The 13854-nt window shown below is 41.1% G+C and overlaps 1 protein-coding gene across 1 annotated transcript; it reads left to right on the top strand.

Annotated features, from left to right (window-relative positions):
- The first annotated feature begins 6363 nt into the window (after positions 1–6363).
- Positions 6364–7189, top strand: RETNLB (resistin like beta). The gene is made up of 2 exons (XM_069591884.1): positions 6364–6472; positions 7062–7189. The coding sequence occupies exons 1-2, from the start codon at positions 6364–6366 to the stop codon at positions 7187–7189; spliced, it is 237 nt and encodes a 78-aa protein (XP_069447985.1).
- Positions 7190–13854: the final 6665 nt, after the last annotated feature.

Here is a 13854-nt window from a genome sequence, read left to right as displayed (position 1 = left end):
TCTGCATTTTAAAAATGGGTGGTAGGTGTCAAATTGCCAAGACAAATAGATTTCATTGCATATATTTTTAATAAGTGTTTTATTTTAAACTGGTAAATGCTGGACTGGAAGAAACACAAGCTGGAATCAAGATTGCCAGGAGAAATATCAATAACCTCAGATATGCAGATGACACCACCCTTATGGCAGAACGTGAAGAGGAGCTAAAAAGACTCTTGATGAAAGTGAAAGTGGAGAGTGAAAAAGTTGGCTTAAAGCTCAACATTCAGAAAACTAAGATCATGGCATCCAGTCCCATCACTTCATGGGAGATAGATGGGGAAACAGTGGAAACTGTCAGACTTTATCTTTTTGGGTTCCAAAATCACTGCAGATGGTGACTTCAGCCATGAAATTAAAAGACACTTACTCCTTGGAAGAAAAGTTATGACCAACCTAGATAGTATATTCAAAAGCAGAGACATTACTTTGCCGACTAAGGTCCGTCTGGTCAAGGCTATGGTTTTTCCTGTGGTCATGTATGGATGTGAGAGTTGGACTGTGAAGAAGGCTGAGCACCGAAGAATTGATGCTTTTAAACTGTGGTGCTGGAGAAGACTCTTGAGAGTCCCTTGGACTGCAAGGAGATCCAACCAGGCCATTCTGAAGGAGATCAGTCCTGGGATTTCTTTGGAAGGAATGATGCTAAAGCTGAAACTCCAGTCCTTTGGCCACCTCATGCAAAGAGTTGACTCATTGGAAAAGACTCTGATGCTGGGAGGGATTGGGAGCAGGAGGAGAAGGGGACGACTGAGGATGAGATGGCTGGATGGCACCACTGACTCAATGGACGTGAGTCTGGGTGAACTCCAGGAGATGGTGATGGACAGGGAGGCCTGGTGTACTGCAATTCATGAGGCTGCAAAGAGTCAGACATGACTGAGAGACTGAAATGAACTGAACTGAACTGAAGCCTTTTGCTACTATTTACACTGATGACTTACATTTCTGAAAATCAATTCAAAAGGTATAAGGCAATATATAGTTTTCTAAATTTCATTTAGGGAGTATGTGAATAGAAAAGGTGCCCAGTGGTCCTAATTTGGTCTTTTGTGTTATACATGTGAGATTAAATGATTTGCATACAGAGATCTAATGCAGCAGAAGGAATCTAAGACCCCTCACACCTAAGAGCTCCCTGCAAGCCAAGATTCTGTTGTCCACAAATTTTATACATTTGTTTCCATTTTAAGGGCACTATTCACATATAATCTTATTTGTGAATACCTTGAACAGCCAAGAATCTTTTAAAATGAAAAGTACCCTTTATCTTGGATTTCCCTGGTGGCTCAGTGGTAATGAATCACCTGCAACGCAGGAAATGTGGAAATCTTATCTCATTTCCTGGGTTGAGAAGATCTCCTGGAGGAGGAAATGGCAACCCAGTCCAGTATTCTTGCCTTGAAAATCCCATGGACAGAGAAGCCTGGCGGGCTACAGTCCACGGGGTCACAAAGAGTCAGACACAACTTAGTGACTAAACAACAACCCTGTATCTCTAGTATGTTTGATTTTTATATAATAAACACAAATAGATCAACCTATATTTGGTAATATGGTTAATATTTTGTTTCAAGTAATATTAAGTATATTATTCCGCCTCGGTGGTAAAGAAACCACCAGCAATGCAGGAGACTTGACTTGTAGATGTTGGAGAGACCTAGAAGTCAGAAAATTACAGAAGAATACACTAAGGCACCATGCAGTAAATTGCCCCAAATAGCCTTCAGGGAATCCTGACCCATATTAAATATTAAAGACATGAATTCTGTGACTATTCACAAATATTTCTTAGTCTTTTAAAAAGAGATCCTTTAAGAAACTTCAAAATACATGAATGGAATAAAAAATTACTAACTCCTCTGGGTGTCAGATGCACTCGACATGCTGGTGACTGCAAGTGTCGCTCAGCGCGGGTGGTCACTCTCCCTGTCCTCAGGGCTCAGCTTAACCCAAGAGCACTCTCGTGATCCTGGGCTCTCTGTTTTCCTCTGTCACTCTCAACAAACCCACTAGTCAATGCAATTCATATCATTAAATCAATGTTTTTCTGGGCAACCACTTTTCAGTTGCTTTCTTTACCTGATTCCCTCAAAAAAAAAAAAAATCAGATTTCTCTTCTTTCATTAGATTATCTATGGCACTAATGATAAAGAGTCCACCTGCCAGTATAGGAGACACAAGAGATGTGGTTTTGATCCCTAAGTCAGGAAGGATCCCCTGGAGTAGGAAATGGCACCCCACTCCAGTATTCTTGTCTGGAAAATTCAGTGGGCCCAGGAACCTGGCAGGCTACAGTCTATGGGGCAGACATGACTGAGCAACTGAGCACATGCTCTTACATCATCTGTGGACTGATTACGGTCAGATTTGTATTTCTGACTCTCACCTTTCCTCTGAGCCCTAGACTCCTTATATCAGAGCTCCACCTGAGTGTCTAATAGACATATTAAATTGATCTTTTTTTCTTTTTTCAGTCGCTCAGTCGTGTCCGACTCTTTGCAACCCCATGAATCACAGCACACCAGGCCTCCCTGTCCGTCACCAACTCCCGGAGTTCACGCAGACTCATGTCCATCAAGTCAGTGGTGCCATTCAGCCATGTCATCCTCTGTCGTCCCCTTCTCCTCCTGCCCCCAATCCCTCCCAGCATCAGAGTCTTTTCCAATGAGTCAACTCTTCGCATGAGGTGGCCAAAGTACTGGAGTTTCAGCTTTAGCATCATTCCTTCCAAAGAAATCCCAGGGCTGATCTCCTTCAGAATGGACTGATTGGATCTCCTTGCAGTCCAAGGGACTCTCAAGAGTCTTCTCCAACACCATGTGATTGAATGTTCTGCTATACCTACTCTTCCCCCCAGGGATCCTCATGTCAGTCAAAGGTATCACTCTTCAAGAAGCTGTTCAGAACATAATCTTGATCTTTCATGACTCTCTTTCTCCTATTCCTCACACACAGTCCATCAGGAAATCCTAAAGAGCTCAACCTTCTCTGTATAACCAAACCCACCCAATTCTCACTCCTTCCTCAGCCACCATCTGAGTTCTAGAACTCTGCTAAAGCCTCCTGCCTGATCTTGTTTACCTGTTTTTCCTCCAATCTCTTTTCTACAACAATGGCCTTGGAAAGCTTTATAAAACATAAATAAATCACCTTGCACCACTCCCCTGAGTGAAACACTCCAGTAATTTCCTGTCAAATTTACAATGAAACTCAGAGCTCTTACTTTGGCTAAGAAGTGTTGTATGATTGGGACCAGGCTGTGTTTTAGACTCTAATCTGACATTGCTCTCCCTTTATCATTTCACTCTTTTCAGTCACATTTCTTTTACTGTTAATTCCTTCAACGCAACACCCATCGCCCTGCCTTGGGCTCTTGCTTGTCCCTCAGCCTGGAACATTCGTCCCAGCTCTGTCTACGGCTCACCCACACTTCTGTGGGTTTCTGTTTCCTGAGATACTTTGCCTGAACACACTGCATTGTGTACAACAGCACAGAGGCACACTCAATTGTCTTTCTTTCTTTAGTTCTTTATCACAAAAAAATTTCAAGCATATTCAGAAATAAAATAATATCAACATCTAACTTCAGTACTCATCAATACATGACTAATCTTATTCATTCGTATCCATCAGCTCTCTCTTGCCTAATAGATTGTGTGTGCTCAACCCCAGCAGATCATTTTAAAGCAAACCCCTGATATCATATGATGTCGTATTTCAGTGTACATCCCTAAAAGGTCAAACCACTTAAAATGATTACAGTGTCATTATGATACCTAAAATAATACTCATAAATATTAGCAAATATTCAGTCAATATTTCCCTAATAGCCTTCTAAATTTTTAATGGCTTTTTGTTGTTTGAATGAAGATCTATATAGGATCCATATTTTGAGAGTGGTTGAAATTCATTTCTTTTTCTTCAAGGCATTGTCCAATATCTGACATATTATATCTTTACCTCCCGCATTAGAATGTCATCTCAAGAAGGCAAGGACCTCGTCTTCATTGCCCACTGCTGAATCACCAGAGCTAAAGTTGGTACAGAGAAGCTCTATAAATAGTCACTGAATTAACAAATGAGTTAATCTACCCAACTTCAGACCAAATCTAAGCCTGTGCTCTCTCTTGCTCTCTATCACTTTTTCCTTTTCTCAAATTTCTGTCTGGTAATAAGGAAGAATCTCTGCCTCTTGCTGGCATCACTGAGCCCCACGCAAAGTTGCCTGAGAGGGAGAGATAAAGAATAAACAGCTGCTCACTAGAGGGCATCTCTGAGGAAGGGGCAGTGAGGCTGGCCACAGCAGAAGCAGGGCCAGGCTTCCCCACCGGACTGCCTCCAGTAGTTGTCATCCAACAGCCATTGTCTGCTTCTTCATCTTGCTCTTGAATCATGGCATTCCTCACAGTGATCACGTGCCCCACCTTGGAGGATGAATCATAGCACTCCTGCTCCTCCTGGCCATATATATACAAGTCCTCAATCACTATTCCAAAATCTAAAGGGCTCTACAAGCCTAAAGATGTTCCCCTGAGTTTGAGAATAATTCATTTGACAGCAAAACCTGCTATGGCCTGGTGTCAGGCTATTTATGATCTTGTCCCCATGTTTTGTGAATATTCATGTTACTGTAGCAGAATATTAAGATGTTTCATTACAGAATGTTGCCCCAGATCCCTTAGTAATAAGCACAGCATAATATATAGAATTTGTACTCTCTTTCCTTCTAAAATCCGAAATTTTTTGAATTCTGAAACATGTCTGGGGCCCACTGATCTTGGATAAGGGATTGTGGAGCCTTATTCAATTGCTCAGCCACACAGGGTGGGAAGGGATGTCATGTGACCCAGAACTGAAAAAGGAAGTATAACAGGAAATCTGCTTGATCTTCTAGAGGAAATTCTTGCTTCTAAAATGAAGATGGAAAGCCTCCAAAGAGCATAGGCTTACCCTAATCCCTTCTTCCTGCTCTGGGTATCAGTGGAGGAGGTGAGTCCTGCAACTTTATGACCATGAGAAGACAAGATCAAGGATGAAGAGCCAATAAACTGAAGATGGTAGAGAAAAAGGGGGAAAGATCAGTCTGTTAATAACTCTGAGTTTCCTAAAGAACCCTGAACCAAGCACAATGTCTCTGGTTAAGTAAATAATAAATTTCTTGTTTAAAAACCAGTGTTAAGCAGGTTTCCTGTTACTTTCCTACAGATGAGATTAGCCAAGGACAATAAAACAATGTCTAAACAGGTAACAAGTAGGGCCCTCACTTGACAGACCATAAACTTACCACTTCCCAGTGAAGGATTAAACAAGAGGCCTATAATACGGGCCTCTCAACAAAAGGCCCAGGTGCTGGCCTTGTCAGGCTGCTAAGAAGAAAGGAGAAGAAAGAACAGAAAGGCAGGAATTCTTCTCTTGGCAGAGAACCAGCATAAAGGCAGTTATTGCTCACCTTGGGCACACTGAAGTTATCAGTTTGTGTGCCACACCCCAGCAGACAGTTCTTTGAAAATTTACCAGGAAGAGTGCTTGTTTGCGGGTGCAGGCTTGTGTGTTAAGGGGTAACCCAGTCAATACTGCTATGTATAAAACATCCCTGCCTGACCAGCCTTTTCAGAACTTTTCTGACCTTTTTGGTGAGTGAGTCTGCTCTGAAGCTGTGCTCCCTGATTCTCCAACCTGCCTAGAGAGCGCCGGGCTCCTCTATCTTGACACGGACATTCTTCCATCTGTCCTCTCTGGAGACTCCACATTCTCTCCTTCCTTCCTTCACAACCACAGCTCTGAGATCTCAGTTTCTTTCTATCTTTCCTTGCAGCCCCAGGACACTGCCCTTCTACAGGATGAAGCCAACCTCTTGCTTCCTTCTCATCACCATCCCTCTTGAAGTGAAGTGAAGTGAAAGTCGCTCTGTCATGTCCGACTTGCAACCCCATGGACTCTCCATGGAATTCTACAGGCCAGAATACTGGAGTGGGTAGCCGTCCAGGTGATCTTCTCAACCCAGGGATCGAACCCAGGTCTCCCGCATTGCAGGCAGATTCTTTACCAGCTGAGCCACACGGGAAGCCCAAGAACACTGGAGTGGGTAGCCTATCCCTTCTCCATGATAATCCCATGGGGTGCTCCATACTCCTTAGACTGCATTATTGATAAAAAGATAAAAAATCCTCTCATTGGTCTAGGTAACTGACCGGGGTCAGGCAGTCAGAGGGAGGGAATGGGAGAGTAACCCCTGATTATAAACCTTAAAAGTTAGTGGGAGGCCTGATTATGGACACAGTGACACCTCTGGGAAGAAGGGGATTATGGGAGACAGAGATTATGGACAGTATCCCTTCTCTCCTACTCAGAGCTCAAGCCTCTGCCACAGAGAAGATGAGCTCATGTTTCAGTGTCAAGAATTCAGGCAAACTGTCCTCCTGCCCTGCAGGTGAATATCTCTCTGGGGAGGAATGGAGGGTGTGATGCCCCATGCCGTCCCCAGTCCACCCCCAGCACCTACCCCTTCCCCGATCTTGTGTTTCTGATATCCTGGGGCTGAGTCATAACTCAGCTCCCAGAGATCCCTTCCCATTCTCATTTCCTGTGAGGATCCTACTGAGCGGGCTTGGGCATCTGCCCCTTCCCTTCCTGCCTTCCCTTCATGGCAGCTGTACCAGCCCTTCCTCTCTTCAGTGGCCCTGCTATGCTCACGCACTGCCTCTCCCCGGTCTTTTGTCTTCCTTTCCTTGTGCTCCTGCTTTGGTTGTTTAAGGCCAGCACAGAGGTGTCTTTACCACTAAGAAAACAGAAATGCTCAGGCCCCTCACTTTCACAGTCCTAGGCCTAAATTTGTTTTAGTAGTTTTTTTTATTAATATTTTTTTTCTTAAAGAAGACCTTCAAAATTGAATTAGTTCTAGATCCCACAAACCCTAGCTCTACCTCTGGGATGCATACGCATGAAAGGTAATTATGAGTGGCTCTCCCTGCTCTCAAAGCCAAAGAAATCCGATGTCTGTGTCTCATGTGCCCACACAGGGTCTGTTGTCACTGGCTGTGCTTGTGGCTATACCTGTGGCTCCTGGGACATCTGGGGGAAAACCACGTGTCACGGCCAGTGCAGCCCAGTAGACTGGACCACTGCCTGCTGCTGCCATCTGACCTGAGAGGGAGGAGAATGAAAACCTCACTGTTTTGATGGTAATGAAACCATGATCCCAAATAGGACATCTGGGACAACCTGTGATGGACCCTCCAACCCCTAGTTCCCTCATTATTTAATAAAAGGAAAATGACCAAATACTTTGCTTGGACTGGAGGTACAAAGAGATGAAATAACAAATATGTTTTTATGAAGCCCAATGACTAGAATAGTGGCCAGACAGGCTTTCCAGCAAGTAGGCAGGCAAGGACAGCTTTGAAACAATCAGTTTCTACATATACACAATGGAATATTACTAAGCAGTAAAAAAAAAAAAGAGAATGAAATAATGCCATTTGTAGCAACATGGATGGACCAAGAGATTATTGTCTTAAGTGAAAAAAGCCAGGGAAAGACAAATATTATAAGACATTGCTTATATGTTGCTGGGAGCCAGCGGGAGGAACTCTGCCCATGGCAAAGGTCATGAGGAAGGAGACTTGGCATACGCAAAGGCGTGATCAAGCCTCAGGAAACCCCATGTTCCCGAGCATCTATCCCAAAACCAGAGTCTGTTTTATGCTCTCACCTACACCTCTGACTTTACAGGGGGCTCTCCCCCATAACCATTTCTCTCGGAGAAGGAGTTAACTTGCAGCTCCAAGTCAATAAAAATTCCTGGGCATGCCAAGAGTGTTTCAACTTATGGACTCCTCTGAAGGTTATCTAGCCTACCTGTATAGGTTCATCCGGCCACATGTGATTGTTTACAGCCTCCCAATCTGAGAGGCATGAGATGTTTTACACTTATTAAAGGCAAATTCTTCTGGGGAGTTGGAAATTATTAGTACAGTGGGTGGGTCAGGAATTATATTGGTGAAGGGTTTTTCATTTGTTGTCCCAATAATTGCTGCTAATTCCCTGCCCTGGGTGTGACAAGGGTGTCTCAGGTCAAACCTCTCTGCTGACAGACTAGCTTGTGTGACAGGATTATCCATACTCCTGCCACTATACACATGATTGTTTACTACCTCTCAACCATAAACAGCACAGAGAGTTTGGAGTATTTTGAAAGTCTTAATTAGCATAGGGCTTTTCTCATTGTTGAGTCAATGATTGCTGCCAGGCCTCCATATCCTTAGGCACCTGGGAATATATTAATCAATGTATTTGGAATATAGAAAAGGAAATATAGTAGTTTTTAAGGTTAGCAATACTAGATTTTTTGAGTTAATGAATTTTCTCTTTTGTAATAGATCACTGTACTTTGTTATAAATCACTGTGTCCTTGCTATGTAAAAATGTAACCTTATCACTATCTTAAGACTAAATAGATCTTAAGGGGAACATTGTTGAAAGGATTTTCATTTGTTGGGTTGATGTTTGCTGCTAAATCTCCATGTTCCCTGCCCTTATAATGAATATAACTAGCATATAGGAGAAATAAGTATTAACCTTTAAGATTAATCATGTTAACCTTGGGTTAAATAAATTCCTTTCTTGATTGTAACTCACTACACCCTCACCCTATAGGAATGCAACTTTATTTGGAGGGTGGTGCCTGGTTTAAGAAAAAGCACCTTTGGAAGAAATAAGCTTTTTGGTTATCAGAAAGAAAGGATTGTAAAATGTCAGCAGGTCTCATGCCTAGAAGATGATGTAAAATCCCTAAGACCTTTTTATGTGAAGCACCTGATTTTGATAAAGGTCAGGACTGCTGACCTCCACGTGACTCTGTATTCATCCCTATGTGTAACAAAAGGTATATAAGCAAACCCAAAAATAAAGAAATTGGATCAGTTTCCAGAAAGACTGATTCCCCCATGTTGTTTCTTTCTTGCTCCTCGTTTTTCTGGCTGAATTCCCATCTGGAGCATGGATGCTATTCCCCATAAACCAAGTGATACAGCCTCTTTTTCTCCACTAATTTTCCTACTACACTATCCGTTTCTAATCTCTCTATATATCTGTAATTAAATATGTATTTTTCCAAGGACGCCGACTCCGTTCCCACCTTCAAATCACCCTGGATCCACCGGGGCTGGACCCCGGCAGTGGAATCTAAAAAGATAGTACAAATGAATTTATTTACAAACAGAAACAGACCCACAGATATAGAAAATACACTACTTACCAAAGGAGAAACTGGAAGCAAGGAGGGATAAATTAGGAGTTTGGGATGAACATATACACAATGCTATATTCAGAATAGATAACTAAGAAGAACCTACTGTATAGCACAGGGAACTATATTTAATATTTTATAATAACAAATGAAAATAATTTGGAAAATAATATATATATTTCTTCAACTACACGTTAATTTTTAAAAAGGAAAAAGAATCAATTTCTAGATTTTTGGCATGCATGTGTACTCTTTCCTAGATTTACATGCCAGGCATCTGCTTTGTTCATAATAATGATTTGCCATGTCTTACCCCTTGGAAAAGCTATGACCAACCTAGATAGCATATTAAAAAGCAGAGACATTACTTTGCTGATAAAGATCCATCTAGTCAAAGCTATGGTTTTTCCAGTAGTCGTGTATGGATGTGAGATTTGGACTATAAAGAAAGCTGAGTGCCAAAGAATTGATACCTTTAACTGTGGCATTGGAGAAGACTCTTGAGAGTTCCTTGGACTGCAAGAAGATCCAACCTGTCAATCCTAAAGGAAATCAGTCCTGAATAGTCATTGGAAGGACTGATGCTGAAGCTGAAACTCCAACACTCTGGCCACCTGATGTGAAGGACTGACTCATTTGAAAAGACTCTGCTGCTGGGAAAGACTGGAGGCAGGAGGAGAAGGGCATGACAGAGGAAGAGATGGTTGGATGGCATCACTGACTCAATGGACATGAGTTTGAGCAAGTTCTTGGAGTTGGTGATGGACAGGGAAGCATGGCATGCTGCAGTCCATGGGGTGGCAAAGAGTCAGACACGACTGAGTGACTGAACTGAACTGAACTCCCTTGGAACAAAAGAGAAACTCAGCCCTTTCCTGTCATTGAACCATTGCCCTGTAGTTTACACCTTGGTAAACTACACTGGATGTGGCCTCCTCTAAATAGAACCACTATCCTTAAGAGTAGAGTCCTTAAGTCCTAATAGTCATAATAATAGCTGTTTTAATTGTATGAAATACGCATTATTTATGAAGACATTACAAGGATTTACTGATACAACATTTTTTCAGTTGTTCAGTCAATACATTTTTGCTCTTAGTAATAACAGCTAGCTCTTAGTTTTCTCATAGTTTCCCCACCCATTGAATTAATGGAGTCATTTCTTATATTTGAGTCTGAAAGCTGACTTATTTGAATCCCTAGGGAGGAAATAATGTTTAAGATCAGGGTTCTCTGAAAGAAAAAATTTAAACTAAACTCAAATTTTTTCCTTTTAGAAAGAAAGCCAAAGTCTGATACTAGAGTCTTAACAGAAGGTGATGTTCCATGTCTCTGTTCTGCCATGGGAAAATCAAGCAGATACTGGTCTTATGATTTAGGACATTGTCTAGTTTCTGATAACACTGATGTGTAAATCACATCATTCAAAGAACAAAGTTTCCACCAATCAAGTGCCAGTCTTTTCTTACACTGGGAAGAACTAGAGTGTAGGTTTGGGTCTGAGGACATCATCTGAGCGTTATCAGTTGGGGAGAGGAGTTATGACTGACTTCTGGTCTTTGATCTCCTCTCAGATCTTTTAAGGCTTTTGTCCTTCCTTCTCTCTCTCATCTTCTGCACTCCTGACCATTGTCCAATGCCCTCTCCTCACATATCCCTCTCTTCCAGGTTATATTAGAAGTAGAGGGTTTAACCATCATAGAATTATTTCCTCCAAAAACCCAGACAGAAAACTGGAGATCTAATTCTTTAAATAACGTATGTCACTTAACAAGTCAGAACATTCTTCTGGCTGGGAAATAATGACCAACAACAAATTACCTTGGGTTCATGATACATTTGGGGAATTATTAGGAATTTCTTCAGGAAATAAAAATCCTCAGTAAAGTAGGATTTACTTTAGACTGACTTGTGTTTCAAATCTCACCTATACATTTCAGTAATTATAAACATAAATTTTAAACATATGGTTTAAATCTCTATAATGTACTGATTTTGCTAAGGTATCATAGAATGAAGACAGAGGATGAAGATTAAATATGAAAAAGTAAAAGTGAAAAAGGAAACCCAGGAAAGGGGTAAAAATATAGGTGGTACTTCTGGTCTAGATAATATGGCAGGCTTATTTTTTCCTGCTAAGTAAAGATATCAAGTCTGGAAATAATGTAAGAGGCAACTAAAGGAGAGCTCTGAATGGTAGAAGCAGAAACTATGCCATGCCTGTGTGCTTAGTCGTGTCTAACTCCTTGTGACCCTTTGGACTGTAGCCCATCAAGTTCCTCTGTCCATGGGGTTTCCCAGGCAAGAATACTGGAGCAGGTTGCCATTTCCAGGGGATCTTCCTGACCCAGGGATCAAACCCATGTCTCCTGTGTCCCCTGCATTGCAGGCGGATTCTTTACCTGCTAAGCCATTAAGGAAGAGGAAGTCAAAATAGTTAGGAACCCCAGAGCTGGACGAAACACATAGTGGCTGTGTGTCTTACAACTCTCTCCTAACAGAAAGTCATGGAGGTCTGGCATTTTTTAACCTGAACCCAGTGATAGCAGGTGGTCTATGTAGGCTTATTCTTCTCCCCTAAAACTCTGGACAAGCCCAGCATCCTCAGCAAAAGGTATAATTTGGGAACCCCACTGACAGTAAGTAACCAAGGGAAAAACTTCTTTCCCACTGGATCTGAGGTGCCCCATCCCACAGAGAGACATCAGAAAACCAAGCAACAGTAGTAAGAGGGTTCCAGCCACAGGGAGTTCAAATCAAGGCTACTCTGCTACAGTTACAGGCTAAATCAAATGGCTCAGTCGAGAGAAACTCCTTCTGTTCTCTCAGGCAAAACAGGCAGGGACCAGGAGTAGTCCAAGTGGCACCAAATGTGCCAAGCAGACCTAAGCATCACTGTAAAAGCTCTGAAAATTAAATTTCATCAGAATCACAGCCCACAAAATAGGTCAGCATCTGCTTACTAAATGTAAATAGGGAAACTAACTATTATAATGACAGTTTTAAATGATATAGGATTTCTCACCTTAAACCAAGGAGGTCAAAAGGAAGTGTCACATTTTACCAGTGCTGAAAAAAGAGAACTGTCAGCTGCAATTTCTGTATCCAGAGACATTACCCTTGCGGAAACAAAGACGTTCTCAGGTGAAAGAACATAAAAAGAATATAGTACTAGCTGACTACCCTTGAAATAATAGCTAAAGGAAGTTCTTCAAACAAAAGAAAAATGATAAAAAATGAATCTTTAAGCATCAGGAAAGAAGAAAAAAATGGAAAGAGCAGAAATATTGTATATTTAAAATAGACTATTGGAGCCGATTATACAGAGTGAAGTAAGCCAGAAAGAAAAACACCAATACAGTATACTAACACATATATATGGAATTTAGGAAGATGGCAATGACGACCCTGTATGCAAGACAGGGAAAGAGACACAGATGTGTATAACGGACTTTTGGACTCAGAGGGAGAGGGAGAGGGTGGGATGATTTGGGAGAATGACATTCTAACATGTATACTATCATGTGAATTGAATCGCCAGTCTATGTCTGACGCAGGATGCAGCATGCTTGGGGCTGGTGCATGGGGATGACCCAGAAAGATGTTCTGGGGAGGGAGGTGGGAGGGGGGTTCATGTTTGGGAATGCATGTAAGAATTAAAGATTTTAAAATTTAAAAAATAAAAAACTAAAAAAAATTAAAAAAATAAAAAAATAAAATAGACTATCCTGCTCATGAGATTTATAAGTCTTGTTCGGCTAGTAAACAAAAATTATAACACCAATTGATACTTAGAACAATGATATTTTAAAATAAAGGTACTATATGAAAGGTATTCATACTTCATTTATAAAACATTAATGTCAAAAGATTATAATGAATTACAGATATGGTGTAATACCCAGAGCAATCAGTAAGAAACTATGCAAAGAGATACATACAAAAACAATAAATAAAGATAAAATTTTAAAATATATGTTTTAGTAACCAATAGGAAAACAACAAAAGTAAAACCCAAGAACAAAAAATAAGAAAAAACAGTAAATAGTAAAATGGGAAAATTGTGTTAATTAACCACGTATTTACCTTGAATTTCAGTGGTCTAAATATAATTAAAATTAAGACATAATCTCACATAATAAATACAACTCAAATGCTATTTATAAAAAACTTACTTCAAATTCAATGGCATAGGCATCTTAAAAATGTGGATAACAATAAATCATGTAAATACTAATTTTTTAAAGAGAAGCAGTTCAGTTTAGTCACTCAGTCATGTCCTACTCTTTGCGACCCCATGAACTGTAGCACTCCAGGCTTCCTTGCCCATTACTAACTCCCGGAGCTTGCTCAAACACATGTTCATCAAGTTGGTGATGCCATCCAACCATCTCATCCTCTGTCATCCCCTCTCCTCCTGCCCTCAATCTTTCCCAGCATCAGGGTCTTTTCCAATGAGTCAATTCTTTGCATCAGGTGGCCAAAATATTGGAACTTCAGCTTCAACATCAGTCCTTCCAATGAATATTTAGGACTGACTTCCTTTAGGATAGACTGGTTTGATC

The sequence above is a fragment of the Ovis canadensis genome, chromosome 1 (assembly GCF_042477335.2).
Source record: "Ovis canadensis isolate MfBH-ARS-UI-01 breed Bighorn chromosome 1, ARS-UI_OviCan_v2, whole genome shotgun sequence".
NCBI lineage: Eukaryota > Metazoa > Chordata > Mammalia > Artiodactyla > Bovidae > Ovis > Ovis canadensis.
This window is presented reverse-complemented; position numbering and strand designations above follow the sequence as displayed.